This window comes from Perca fluviatilis, chromosome 13 (genome assembly GCF_010015445.1).
Source record: "Perca fluviatilis chromosome 13, GENO_Pfluv_1.0, whole genome shotgun sequence".
Taxonomy (NCBI): Eukaryota; Metazoa; Chordata; class Actinopteri; order Perciformes; family Percidae; genus Perca; species Perca fluviatilis.
The window spans coordinates 23,503,234-23,518,243 of NC_053124.1; the positions used below are offsets into that span (position 1 = coordinate 23,503,234).

At 41.0% G+C, this 15,010-nt stretch overlaps 1 protein-coding gene across 3 annotated transcripts in view; it reads right to left on the reverse strand.

The window, feature by feature from the left end:
• Positions 1–12,750: 12,750 nt before the first annotated feature.
• The window catches only part of samd12 (sterile alpha motif domain containing 12), a 107,593-nt gene continuing 105,333 nt past the window's right edge, over positions 12,751–15,010 (reverse strand). For all 3 annotated transcript variants that reach the window (XR_005641320.1, XR_005641321.1, XM_039821094.1), the window contains one exon: positions 12,751–14,324. Coding sequence is in view for 1 of the 3 variants with exons in the window: in XM_039821094.1 (XP_039677028.1) it covers positions 14,293–14,324 (32 nt within the window). In the remaining 2 variants the exon portion in view is untranslated. The remainder of the gene's footprint in view (positions 14,325–15,010) is intronic.

The window sequence follows — 15,010 nt, forward strand, 5'->3', positions numbered from 1 at the left end:
CATACGAAGCCAAACGAGAGCCGTTTTCGGATTTTTGCACCCTGAGACCAGGTTTCAAAAAAGTGCGTTTTCAGGCAGTGCGTTTGCAGGATTCGTCTGGACGGTCGGCCCAAACGATGCAAAACATGTGCGTTTGCACAAAAAAACGTTTCCGTGTGGACGGCCCCTTATACTGGTACACACAATCGTGCACATGTCATACCTACCTGATCACACTATGGTTCGCACACACAATCTCAAGTTTGCACACATGATGGACAGACAGACACACACACACACACACACACATACACTGACTGCACTTACAAAACAGTCCCTGCAGCTCTGCTTCAGTCGTGCTCCAAAATGACTCACATCCTGAGTTCAGATCATTCGTTGCAACCATCATGTCAGGATCTACTGTATATTCAACATCCTAGCCCTTTTCGTGCAACGCCTGGTGGAAACATCCTTTAGGCAGAGTAGGACACCGTCTATTGTATGTTCACCCGAAGGAATCACTCTTTGTAGATCCTTGTGGTTCTGTTAGGTGCTGTTTTCCATACCAGGCAGTGATGTTCTCCATCAGGATGCTTTTGGTGATGCAGGAGTAGAACTTTTACAGTATTTAAGGGAATTCCCTAGAATTTCCCTGCATCTGAGGTGAAACAGTTTCTGCCTTGCCTTTTCACCTCTGAGTCAGAGTGCAGCAGCCAGGTCAGTCCTTGAAGCTGTCCACCCTCTCCACTGAGAGGCATAGTTCCCTCTCTGCTTCTTCCTAAATTCAACTATTATCTCCTTAGTGTTGCTGACATTCATGAGTAGGTTGTTGTCCTGACCAGCAGCTCAGGTCCTCTAATTCTTTCAGGGTCAGCCTTTTCCTTTGTGTCTGTGATGGGGCCCACCACAGCTGTGTCATCAGCAAACTTTTTAATGGTGTTGGAATCGAAAGTGGCTAGGGGATTGCTCTGGTGTTAAGAATAAGGGTCTGGGGTAGGGATCGACCAATACTGTTTTTTCAAGGCCAATACCGATATACCGTTTATTAGTTTTTAATGAAACTGATAACCAATATTTGGAACCGATATGCATTTACAGTGAAAATGAAAATCTTTAAGTCAAAATTAAGATTTTGGAATGTTACCAACTCCAACACAAAACTTTGTTTAAATGCTTTAAGGAGTTACTTAATAAATTGGAAACTTTCAACATAACACACAGTAAAGATAGTCAGTTAGTGTTGTAGGCGGGGCGTTAAGTCAGACTCACTGTTGACTGAAACCGAAGCCGAGGGTCAGACACAGAGCTGTCAGTATATATATATATATAAATTCAAGGTTCATTCAATATATTCAGACTTCCATTCAATATATTCAGACTTTCATTCAATATATTCAGACATTCATTCAATATATTCAGACATTCATTTATATATATATATATATATATATATATATATATATATATATATATATATATATATATATATATAAATTCAAGGTTCGTTCAATATATTCAGACATTCATTCAATATATTCAGACTTCCATTCAATATATTCAAACTTTACATATATATAATAATGTCCTAAACGGCCATAATAATGCCAAGGTTCAATAATGCCATATTACTATATATATATATATATATATATATTCATACAAGTTTAAATTAATCAAATTAAATAATTTGGTGCAAACAATATTCAATATACAATCCAAATTTGTCAGCACAAAGATAAAATTACTAATCAATATGGCTGTGTTCTAACATTTTCAGGCTGGTATACAAAAACTATAAACTAACTAACCATCAGACTGCCATATCTAGAGCCATGCATGGTTAAGTTTAAACAATTACAACTTGGTTAAAGATATAGAAAGACTGGGATCATGGTTGAAAGAAACCAACATTATCTGCTGGTAGGCTACAGAATGAATACTGTTTTAAACTTTTCAACAATCTCTGCAGGTTTTGTGATGAGAGTCTCACTATCTTTTGCCCAATTAGACAACATTTATGAAGTGCTCTGTGAGACTGATGACCAAGAGACCAGATACTCTTCACTGAACACGACAGAGAGAAAGAGGCTCCGGCGGCTATGATCGGTTAGGGTAGACACAATCTCCTAACACGACAGACTGACCAACTCATTTATTAGACATAAATGTTGAGAGATCCTCAACTGGTGAAAAAAAAAAATTAAACAAATGCCAAATGGGTAATCTGATTTGCATACTAATGTTTGAAAACAATTGCCTAAGAATTGTGGGATTGTTTTTATCAGAAGATCTATGGTTAACCAGAACCCACATACAAGGTTGCACAACAAGGTAGGAGGAGGAGTGCTTCTGTTTGTACCAACCACCCATCTATTACCTGCAGCTGTCATGAATTTGGCATGAAAATGTTGTGAAAGGGTCTAATTTTCTGTGAGAATAGAATGCAATTGTACAACAGAGCACAATGAATGTCCACACTGGATTAAAAATGTTCCTCACATACTGGTTTGTTTGGGTTGAGGTTGCTGACCATTTTCTGTTGATCATAAACCTGTAAGACAAATATGACCCGTGACAAACAAGCTGCTTCTGTCTCAATAACAATTCTGGTAAGGGAGCAATTTAGGACACTGATGTTAATCATTCACCAGGGCAGTGGAAATACCCTGACATTAAATATCTACCTTCCAGGTGGGGAAAACAGAGAATAAAAAGCCTCTAAATGAATATTGACTCATACACACAGTGGATGAAAGTGAGGAGGCCATCAAACAGGCCTGTACTTAAAACCCCTTAGAATACCAGTGCAGCTCCACCACATGTTTTAGTGTCCCAATGAAAACAAGGATAGACAATTTCTCACCAAAAGCAGCATGTTACATCATTTCTTCTCTTCTGTGTTTTTGTTCTTTCTTTTTTCCACACAATATCATTCCACAGTGAAGCCATCAAGCCGATCACGCACAAACCTGACAGATCAAGGCCCAGCAGTGTGAAATGTGTCGGCCATTTTGGCTCTGTCAGAGCTGGTGACACACAGAGCAACTGCTCATTAGAAGGCAAGTGTGACAGAGCTTTCTCCTTCATCCACCAGACGGGTTTGACTTCCTCACCCAAACAGAGTAAGGGGGAGAGCAGGGGGGGGGGCAGATGGCGAAAGAAAGAGGAGAGAAAGCAGGAGCAGGAGGGAGAGTGAAAGTGAAAAGAGAGAAGAGATGGGAGCGAGGGAAAGATACAACGCGAGAGAGGGCAGGGGAGTGAGGAAACGTGCCGGCGGATATCATTAGGGCCGGGCACAGGGCTGTTTAACGAGCGAGCTCACAGCACCCCTTCATCCTCAGTGGCGCCTGCTGGCTAGAGGCCCCTAGTTTTCTGGCTCCCCAGTAGGGGCTGCCGCCGGTTCCATCACTGCCGAACGTAGTGGGGGGAGCAGAGTGGGAAGATTTATTTTCTCTCACTACCTGTGAAGCAACCCGCATATTTGCAGATTAGGGGTCAACCAATACTGTATTTTCAAGGCTGATACCAATACCGATTATTAGTAGTTGATGAAACCGATAACCGATATTTGGAATGTTACCAGCCCTAACACTAAACTTTGTTTAAATGCTTTAAGCAATCATTTAATAAATTAGAAACTTTCAACATAATACACAGTAAAAGATAGTCAGATAGTGTTGTAGGTGGGACATTAAGTCAGGCTCTGTGGTTAGTGAAACCGAAGCAGGAGGACAGACACAGAGCTGTAGCGGAGCCAAAGTAGCGTCCTTTTTAATAGTTAACTTTATCGGTTATCAGTCAAATAAAACGCTGATAGAGATAATCTGCAAACTATCAAAAAAATGTCCCGATAATCGGTCTATCCCTATTGCAGACACACACAGGCTCAAAAAAACCTAAGAAACATCCACTCAGGATCGCACTCACATACAGACGCAGCCTGAGGGAAGAAAGGTTTACTGCATGTGCTCTCTCTTTTTTTCTCTCCAGTCAGAGGTATAATTGACTCTGCCTGACACATAAACATAGTGGTAATAACCCCGGCTTCCCCTTGATGTCGATCGGTGGAGCACACAGCTGTGCGAGGTGCTGGGAAAAGTCACAGGGCACCAGGCATCTGCTGGCTTGTTGCATCCCTGCCATCGCCTGTTAAACAGTGTGACTGTGGTGCCGCTACGGGAGGCTGACCAGAAAACATTTCCCTGAAGAAGAGTAATTTCTTATTTGAATAAATCAGTTAAAGGAGGGGAGAAAGATTAAAGTCACAAGCCTGAGAGGTTATGTGAGATTTTCACCAGTGACACAGGCAAAAAGAAAGAGAAGGGAATTGTAGCTGTTAAGATAAATTAAAAAGCCACGTTTGCGCATCTCTTGGCTATGCGCCACAGAATAGACATAAATACATATGATGCTTTACAAAAAAGTGACACCTACTTTAATTGGTTGCTCTGATAAGAATAGCACTTCATATTATCTCCCTATTAAGCTGTGTCCTATCTGTCGTTGCAATGAAATGCAACTGCACTGTGCTATTATAAAATATGATTTTAAAGAATAGATCTTGTGATTGTATATATTTTTCTAGTCATCAACAAATCAATTTAAAAAACCAAAAACAACTATGAAGTGTGATCTGTGTATCCAACCCTTGATATATCTTATTCATTGTGCTGTTTACTAAAAACAATTAAAACACATAACAGAAACACAACAGCCCCACTTTGCACTGGCTGACATGTTCTTTGACACTGTAGTTTATTTTGATTTATTTTAAATACTAGGGCACCAAATTCACAGTTGAAAATAGTTTCCAACAAATCATTAACAATTAACTCATGTTTGAGTAACATTTGCTTAAAACTACAGTGTCCAGATTAGGAAATTACTAAACCTGTTTTAAAAAAAATGAAACTAGATATTTGTGCCTCGTCTTTACAGATTTGGATCTTTAATAAGAATGAATGGACTTGGGGCTAAATGCCAGTAGGGATGTTGGAAAGTATTGAGAGACGGACTAACAAATTGTTTATCTCTTCATGGTAGAAGCACAGGGAACTTTCACACAAATGCAGGGAAAGTGCCTTACAGGATAATAGAACATTAAAAGTCCTGGCTACTTTTGGTGACACTTGTCTCTGTTCTTATATGTAATACATCCGTGGTCTGTCGACAAAGTGTGGGGTAAGATAATTCTTAAGATTTTTAACATTCTGGATGTTGTCCTCCATATTACATGAAATGCATGCAGCCACCAGCTTTAGTATTCTGTATAAAGTCCTCCTCTCCCCAATGAGATTCAAATAAAATCATGCAAGGGATTCACAGGAAATGACGCATGCATGCTCCCTAAATAATTTGAATCCCACCGAAGAAAGAAGACTCCACAAGTTAAGAGGCAACTGCAGAATGCCAGTGGTGGAAGAAGTATGCAGATACTTTACTTAAGTAAAAGTACTAATACCACACTGTAAAAATACTCTGTTACAAGTAAAAGTCCTGCATTGAAAATGTTACTTAAGTAAAAGTATGTAATTATCATCAGGAAAATGTACTCAATACAGAAAAATCAATCAAAAGTCAAAAGTGTTTAATCGGCTAATCATTTCAGCTGTACTTGTAGGCCTATTCATTATCTATAGGGATGTCACTACAAGTGAATCCTTTGACAGTACACATTGACCCTGTAAAATATGCAATGTCACCCTAAGTTTATATTAAAATATTGATTTATGCAGCTTTAACCCTTGTGTTGTCCTTCGGGTCCCAGTGACCCGAAGGACAACACAAGGATTATGTACTTCCGTTTACTTTGTTGAGAATTGCTCTCTAAACAAGGGTTAATACAGCACCTTAGTTCTTGTTTGTACAGCATTTTGGTCAGCTTAAACTGTGTTTAAATGTGTTCTAGAAATAAACTTTACTTACTTACTTTAAAAGAAACAGGGTTTAGAGAGCAATTCTCAACAAAGTAAACGGAAGTACATAATCCTTGTGTTGTCCTTCGGGTCACTGGGACCCGAAGGACAACACAAGGGTTAAGGTTCAAGCATTGCTTTAGGAGAAAGCTGGACCAAATGTAAAGGTCTTTGATGGAAACTTCCCATTTTTCTGATCCATTATTTCCCACTGTGGTTGTCCAATTGAATAGATTTTACAGCCTTCTTGTGTGACCTGAAAAAGCCCCCTTAAACTTTGAAATGTTTCCACAGTAAATCAGTGCAACATAAGTGCGCATTATCCTCTGCAGTGCTGACACTGGTCGTGGCAAAGCTGACAAGATAAAACCCCATAAAAAGTGGCTGTTGGAGATGAGAGCATAGGCGGCACAGAGTGGGGACTGGGAGTTCACAACCGGATGGATGTCAGCTTGATCTATACTGAATCAACATACAGCGAAGGTTGATAAGAAGGCTTAAGCTCCACAGCTGGTGAAGAAACTCTCCTGATGCCCACTTACATGTGTGGACACTTTTGCAAAGATACGATATGTACATAACGGGGAAATTGACGCTTCCTCTTGCAGATAATGACACATAGAGATGATACACACAAAGACAGAGATGAGATGAACACAGCCCACTGAGATCGGGGACGATCCCCGCCAACATAGGCAACATCAATTGCTTTGAAAGGTTTTCATATCAGTCATATTGACAGGATCAGGGAGAACAGGATGAAGTGGAAGAGAGAGAGAGAGAGAGGGAGAGGAGATGTAGGGGGAGGAGTGGGTGGGATGTAGATGAAAGACAACAGAAGGACGAAAAACAAAGATCAAAAACAAAAGAAAAAAGTTGAATAAAAGCGGATAGAGAATAAAACAGGGGGAGTAGACGAGGGGGTGGGGGTAAAAGCAAAACACTATTTTGACACAAACCACTAGTTGAAAACAACACGTACTGAGAAATCAAACAAGATAAGAGACGGGGAGAGATAAGACACTGGGAGAGACAAGGAAAGCCTAAGAAAGAGTGTGAGAAACTTTTCTTTGTCAAAGGGGCAAAGCTTTAGCACTAAAGACAGCTTCTTGCTCCTTCTCCCCTCCAACAATAAGAAAATGCAGGCAAACAGAAGTGGTAACCCTCGCTGCTCATGTGATATGGTGTCAAGTATACCGAGTACCACACACACACACACACACACACACACACAAAGCCCCCTATCTGAGTACCAGTGCTCATCCTGACACTCCAAAGGGGCTCAGCGTGTGCACAGTCTAAGATGTTTAATTCATACAGCCGCCTGCTTGTGCTCAACATGAATGTGTGACGGAGGAGGATGGGAATGCAGAGTGTTATGCACAACAGCCGGGCCTGAGGATGATGCAGAGACACAAGAGAGGGAGGCTACATAAATAGAGAAGAATAGAGAGAGAAAATGCCAATGAATGAAAAAGAAGAAAGAGATGTAGGAGTATCCACAGTGACGAAGAAAACAAGGTTATAGAAATAGACGCGGCTGAAAGGTGTGAAGCAATAAAATGAGACCAGAGAGAGAGAGAGAGAGAAATGACAAGGTAAGAGAGCACGTTTGAGATACAAAAGCCAGCTCACACACAATCAGTGATGGATAGAAGTAGAGCAGCAAAAGTGAAAAACAGAAAAGAGGGACAGGAAAAAGTGAGAAAACAGTGGAGGGAAATTTTGCAGACACATAAAAAAACTCTGGAGATCTCATGCAGGCAGGCGGTAAGAGCCCAGAGTGCTGAGGGTGTGTGTTGCAGGTCTCAGGAGAGGCAGGCATGGGACTGAGTGCTAGCGATTTTCTGTCATATCTCTCTTTCTCTTCATCCCTCACGCCTGTTATCCTCCTCCTCCTACCTCACCCCTCCCTGCAGCATGTGTAGCAAAAGTACTACAGCGTGTGTAGCATTTGTAGGCATCAATTTCATTGTGGGATTAATCGTGATACCTTGGTGTAATTAGTTTCTAGTGCAACCTGTTCCTTCCCATCATAAAAAGATGTTGAAAGCATGTCTCTTCTGTTATTGCAAAAAAGTCTGAGTATTTTCTTTGAACCAAAAAGCAAACAAGCAGATTGTCCACAAAATGTAACCTACTGTGGTTTTTAGTACATTTAGTTATGCTACATAGCCTAATTAATGCTTTTATTAATTGTTAATACATCATTTATTAAAGCTCAAAACAGTAATAAGCTGTCTATGACAACAGCTTTTGGTGTTCTAGGGTGTGACAAATCCCTTTTGACTCATGCACATCTGCCTCTAACATTTAGCTAGCTCTTGTCTCATTACTGATCTATAAAGTATTCGTAAATTAATTATTAAAGGTTCACAGACAAGTGTTTTCTTAAAATTTTGAATGGTTCCTTTAACATAATTTCACAAAAACTGTTTCTTCTCCTCTGCAGTTAGCCTCATTAACCTCATTAAGACCACAGACCCCTACTGACTTTGACTAAAGGGCCATCCACACCAAGAACGATAACTATAACCATAACTATGGTTGTATATATTTCAGCTTTGAAAATGATGTGTTCACTATGCATACCCACTTGTGTTTTAGCTTGAACAAGCGCGCGCCGTACAAAGGGAGGTGGAGAGCAGCGGTGTGTCCATCAAACGCAAACACTAGCACATGTCAGTGTCTCTCACACACACACACACACACACACACACACACACACACACACACACACACACACACACACACACACACACACAGTGTGATCAGATTTAGAAAGAGCTCTAGTCGGCGAATCACACACAGAATAAACAGAGAACATAATATACATGAAGATTAATCGGTTTATTGTATTTACTCATCATGATATCAATATCATCATTAATATCCATCATTAGGCACCTTATACAGTATGTAGATAGATTGGAGACTTGGTCTGCATGCCTGTTGGTTACAAAAACACTGAATCGAAACATGCTGTCAACACGGCAGGAAAGAAAATCTTAGATTTCCGTTTAGATTGTGTTTGAGGCGTCGCTTACATGTTTGCTTCTACACTTGTTTATGCAAAACTAATGTGGCTGTGACTGATTTTACTGCGAATTTGTGGAGAAATGTGTGTATATAGTGTCACTGTGTGTGTGTGTGTGTGTTTGTGTATGCAAGTCTGGGTTTTTGTACTTTTCACATGCGTGCCAGCTTGTGTGAAAGTTGTTGTGCAATAACGTATGAGGTTTAGTTTGGCGTTCCCTTGTGTAACAGTGCACTGTGTATTATGGTCTACGAGTGCGTGCCAAACCTCTTACAGGTACTGGGAGACTATGGGCTGAGCCAGTTCAGACAAGTCCTCGGACACCTTGGCACAGTTGCCAGATCTTGAGCCGGTTTTACCTGGATATCAGAGCCAGGAACACTGTAGAAAGTTTCCCTCATGCCTCTGGAAGAAAATCTATTGCCTCACTTCCCCCCTGCATGTACTGTACTGTAAGAATCAATATTTCACTACATACACCCAGGGTTATTACAGTACTTCAGTCTGGGATAAGGATCACCAACTACAAACACACTGCTACATATGTTATGTTTTGGAGAGCCTGCAAGCAAATGAATCATTAAATTTGTAAAAAATTATTTTTTGCCTTGAGAAAATACATTTTGACACAATCGCTTTCAATAATCCTTTACAGCCACAAGACGTGCAAAGTTGCAATTAAGTCAGAACACAGACACAGTACTTTCTTTACAGGGCCACTATCAAAAATATGATGAAATTCAATGCAAGTGCTTGATATACTGTAAGATCACAAGAAGTCAGCCTTGTATTCTTTTCCCCAGAGATTTTGGAAATGCACGGACCTTGGTTTTGTCAGCCTCCTATTTGCAAATTTGAATGAGTCTGACCATATCTGAGCAAAATTTTGAGTTTAACTTGAATAAATAGTTTGACATTTTGGGAATATATTCTTTCTTGCCATGACTTAGATGAGACGATCGATACCACTCTCATGTTTGTCTGCTAAATATGAAGCTACAGTCAGCAGCAGGTTAGCTTAGCTTAGCATAAAGACTGGAAACAGGAAAACAACTAGCCTGGTTCAAAATGCAACTTCCACTTCGGTCCTTGTACATATTACAGAGATGTTCACAAGTAATTTTTTGGAAGTCCAAGTCGAGTCTCAAGTCTTTGAGGGGCAAGTTCAAGTCGAGTCTCAAGTCTTTTTACTATTACATTGTTCAGTGTTCAAAGTTTGAGGGAAACATTTGCATTGAAAGTTAATACACCAACGGTGGTGCAAACATGTGAGAACTGATACTTTCCGTATTGCTATTTAACAACAACCTGGTGAAATATTAACCTAAGTCTGTCACATCATATGGATACAACTATAAAGACACAATTTGCCTGTTCCCAGCATTAGCACAACACTTGTGCAACACACACAATGGTTAGCTTGTTACCTGTGACAATATATGCTAAATTTAACATCTCTTTCACATTAGCAAGTGAATGACCTATCTGGGTGTGTTTTGAGATGCCTGATGAAGTTTGACGTTGTTGATCCGGCATCATTTATCTTGGTGCCACACACCTTGCATGTAGCTCTTCGCTTACTGCCACTGTTTACGAAGTTATGCATGTAACTTGTGCAACTTGCATGAAGCATGTTAAGCATGCGTTACGTTGCACATTATGGCAAAGGGCAGGGGACATGCAGCTCGTCATACGTATATGCGCCAATAAAAGAAAATAGAAATACATGAATGAACTTATATTTAAAAAGCAATAATTGCATGAAAAGTCTGAAGTCAGCTGTTTGTGCGACTTAAGTGCGACTTGAATCTGAGTCTCAGACTTCAGTCCCCATCTCTGACATATTAACATCTTTAGAGGTGCTGGAAGGCAGTTAGTTACTTTTGGACAGAGTCAGTCTGTATGTTAGTCTAAGCTAAGCTGCTGGATGTGACTTTATATTTAATGCACAAATATAAGAACGTTATTGATCTTATGGTCTCGCTTTGCCAGACCTTCCTCCACAGCGCTGCGGAGGAGGGTCTGGCTAGTCCACACAGCATTCCGGGATGGGAGAAAAACATGCTCTGGTTTATTGGCATTTCTTTAAACCAATCACAATCGTCATGGGCGCCACTAAGTGCCGGGCAGAGCCACGGTGCCGCTGCAAAATAGCCTCTGGAAGGAACTTGTTTTAGTGGAACGTGTACGTTCAAAAGTAGTTTTAGTCGTGCAACAGAAAACTCAGATTGGACAGATAGTCTAGCTAGCTGTCTGGATTTACCCTGCAGAGATCTGAGGAGCAATAAACCGTAGTCCTCATAAATCCACCAGAGTTTAAAATTCCAACACAAAGAAAGCGGAAGGTAACAGACAAAAAAGAAAAGAGTAAAATCCGACAGAATTTCCGAGGGCACAGAGCAATCCCGGAAGTGGAACGTGGTGGATATAGACTTTTGATTTTAGAATCTAACTCTTTGCAACAAAGCGAATAAACAGATTTTTAAGTCAACTTTTAACTTTTGTTTGGATATCCTCAGAAATATTTGAGCACAAATAAAACTGAAAGGCATAAATGACTTTTAAACAAATGGGATATAACTTATTAATTAGTGAGCTTTAGCGGAGCTGGTAGGTGGATTTTATTGCCTTTGGACACGAGTAAGGCTAGATGTTTCCTCCAGATATTTCTAGTTTTTATGCTAAGCTAGGTTTCTGGCGGTAGCTTGATATATAGTGTACTGACATGGGAGTGGAGTCAATCTTCTCATCACAACGTATAAGTTTCTTTAACGCTCATATCCTTTAAACAATATCATCAATATCAATTCATTATACTGATGAAAATAGTTATAGAGTCAGTTTGCATAAATCACATCAGGTCTCAAACTCACCAACGAACCACTGCAAACCATTTCTCCCAGTTCACATGTTTACACTTTCTAAAGAAATTCCAAACTTAACGGAAGCTTCAGCCCTTCCCCTTCCTCCTGTGGCCTTGACAGACATGGACACGGCATCTCCAACCGACCGTGAAATAGCCACTTGTGTTTTAATCCGAACAACTTCATTCCTATGTGACTGTCCACACACACACACACACACACACACACACACACACACACACACACACACACACACACACACACACACACACACACACACACACACACACACACACACACACACACACACACACAAACACACACACACAAACACACACACACACAAAACACAAAAAAACAAAACACACACACACACACACACACACACACACACACACACGCTTTTGTACAGTAGTCCTGGAGGACCGACTGTAGAAAAGAACTGATCAATACTATTCAATCTGCTCACGGGTCATTGCTGCATTAGGCTACAGCTGCTATCCAAACAATGAATGGCTGGACACCGCGTGTGTGAGAGAGGGAACCGTGTACAAATGGAATCCCATTAAAACGCAATGGCTCTTGGGGCCGACGCTGACCCCCTTTTCCCCCCTTGCTCCATACGCAGCAGCTATTTTGTGCTCCTCTGACTGACAGCTCCCATCCAGGAAGGAAAAAGATGTTGTTACCATGACAACAGCTCATGCTACACCGGCGTGGATACAAGCGTTTGATTAATATCACTACACTGAAATCAGCATCTGATATTGAGAGGTCATTATAATGGCTACAGGACTTTATAATGTATTTACACTCATAGACATATAGGGAAGAAGATGACGATGGTCTGAGTAACAGCTGTTTTGTTTCTTGTTTCTTGACAGACACGTGCTTTAAGTGCAGTTAAAATACCTATAATATCAACAGTGAGTGGCCATTATTCACATGGACAGCAGAGATTGAGTTTTTTTTTATCAGAGATAAAAAGAATACAGTGCATCTTCCTAACAGACTGACAGACAACATTTCCATAATGAGCTTTTGCACACAGCACATCTCCTTCTACACTATTTTCAATACATCTCATCTAAAAATAGTTTAAAGCTGTGAGATGGAAAGCAGACAAAACAATAAAAGAGTCAGCGATACATAGGGGAGGATATGAAAAAGCCTCTTCTTATTCTTGTTATCTGTGATGTATTTTCTTCCTTTTCTCTCCTCATCAGCGGTAAAGTTTCAAGTCGAAGCATCTCTTGTTTTACGAAGCCCTTTTGCTGTGCCTGCTCCTTTTTCTTTTCTTTCAGCCACTCCCTTTCCCATTTTTACGGTGTTTTTCGGGACACTGAGGGAATTTCCTTCTCGCAGTTTATCCCTTTTTTCCCCCCAGGTTCTGCTTCAGATTGCTTTTCACAACAATGTCGTTCTTTTCAGAGGAGCCAACTTATCCGTACCTAGTGTGATGCCAGGTTCAGTGTTTATTCCCTATACGAACTGTTGGTTGTCTTTTCACAGTGAGGCTTTCTCAGGCTTACTGTCTACCCTAAGAGAGTGATCCACAATACGGAGAGGGCAAAAAGTGAAGAGATATGAAAGACGTTTTAAACACCGTTTACAGGATCTATGCACAGAATGAGAGCACAAAAACACACGCATGGTTGTGTAAAATGTGTCACCCCATTGGAGTTGTGGAAATAGTCTGTGAGGTGATAAAGAGGAAGAATAAGGGAAGAAGAGGTGTATAGTACTGGTTTTGGAGATAGTCTATATGTTGCCACTACTGAAAGTCCTTAGTAGGGCAGAGCCAGGCTCAGCAGTACTAAGTACTCATGGAAGAAAATACACATTAAGGTGCTATAATGAAGGCGCTAACATTTCACAAACAGACCAAGAGACTGTGTTTGAGTTGGAATGGAGAAGTGGATTGTAGGCATCATTTATTTACTGTAAGGGTAGGGTAGGTTTCCCTAGAAGCAAATCAGCAAACACAGATGAAACTATCATCCGATCACAAGGCAATGATGTTTTATGTTTGAATGCTTTTAGGAATCTCAGCCAAGGCAAGTGTTGCATTTTTGGTAGATTAATTGTGGGAAGGGCTTGGCTGTGGCCGTGGATCTTGAGGGAGAGGGGGCGAAGTGATTCTGAGAGGAGTGTGAGAGTTATAGCGTGAGAGGTCTAGCGGAGGTTTGGCTGCAAAGGTCAGAAATGACTGGAGATGGGACGCCTGTAATGGAAACTAGTGGTCGGATTCCAGGACACTGTGAGAGATTGTTTGGACTGCGAGGAAACAGCAAATCAGAAGTCGTGGGAGCTTCTCAGGAGTGGCTGGGAAGAAGGCATGAGTTTTTTTTTCCAGATCGGATGAGGATGGAGACCAAAGGTGTGAGACGGAGATTGTTCCACAAAGAAGTCTGGGCACCACATATTGGGTGGAGGTTGGCAAGGCGGTGGGCGTCCACGTCCTTTTGTGACTGGGTAGTCCTCCTTTAAGATCAGGCTATGGTGAAGATGGAGTGCACTCCAGAGAGGCTGCAGGGGAAGAAAACAGAACACAGAAAATGAATGAGAGGAAATAACAGAAGGGTTGTGTGTGTGTGTGTGTGTGTGTGTGTGTGTGTGTGTGTGTGTGTGTGTGTGTGTGTGTGTGTGTGATAAACGGAAAGAAACAATGCTCCTGTTGGAAAGAAAGGGTTGAGAAAAACCTGAAATGGCAAGTAAAAGACAAAAACAGAAGAGTAAAAAGAGAAACAATGACGACGATCACAAAAAGAGAGGGGAGGGGTGCAAAACCGAACCGAGCTTTGTGACGTAGATGAGAGAGGAAATGAAGAAGTTGAGATCAAACAGGAAAAGAAAGGGCCGAGATAACAAGCATGGGCACAGTGGGGCATAAAAATGGATCAGGGGGATGGAATTAGAAAAATATAAGAGAGAGGGGGGAGATAAGAGAGACAGGATAAAAGAGATAAAGAGAGAGAGAGAAAGAGAGAGAGAGCGGACGAAGAAAAAGAGAGGAGACATAATTATAAAATGGCACGAGAAAATCAATGCAGTGAGCGTCATTGTGCTTGCAGGCGCCGTACAAAGGGAGGTGGAGAGCAGTGGTGTGTCCATCAAACGCAAACACTAGCACATGTCAGTGTGTCCCACACACACACACACACACACACTTCAAATGCAGAGTGAAGACAAGGAGGATGAGTCAGGCAGATGAA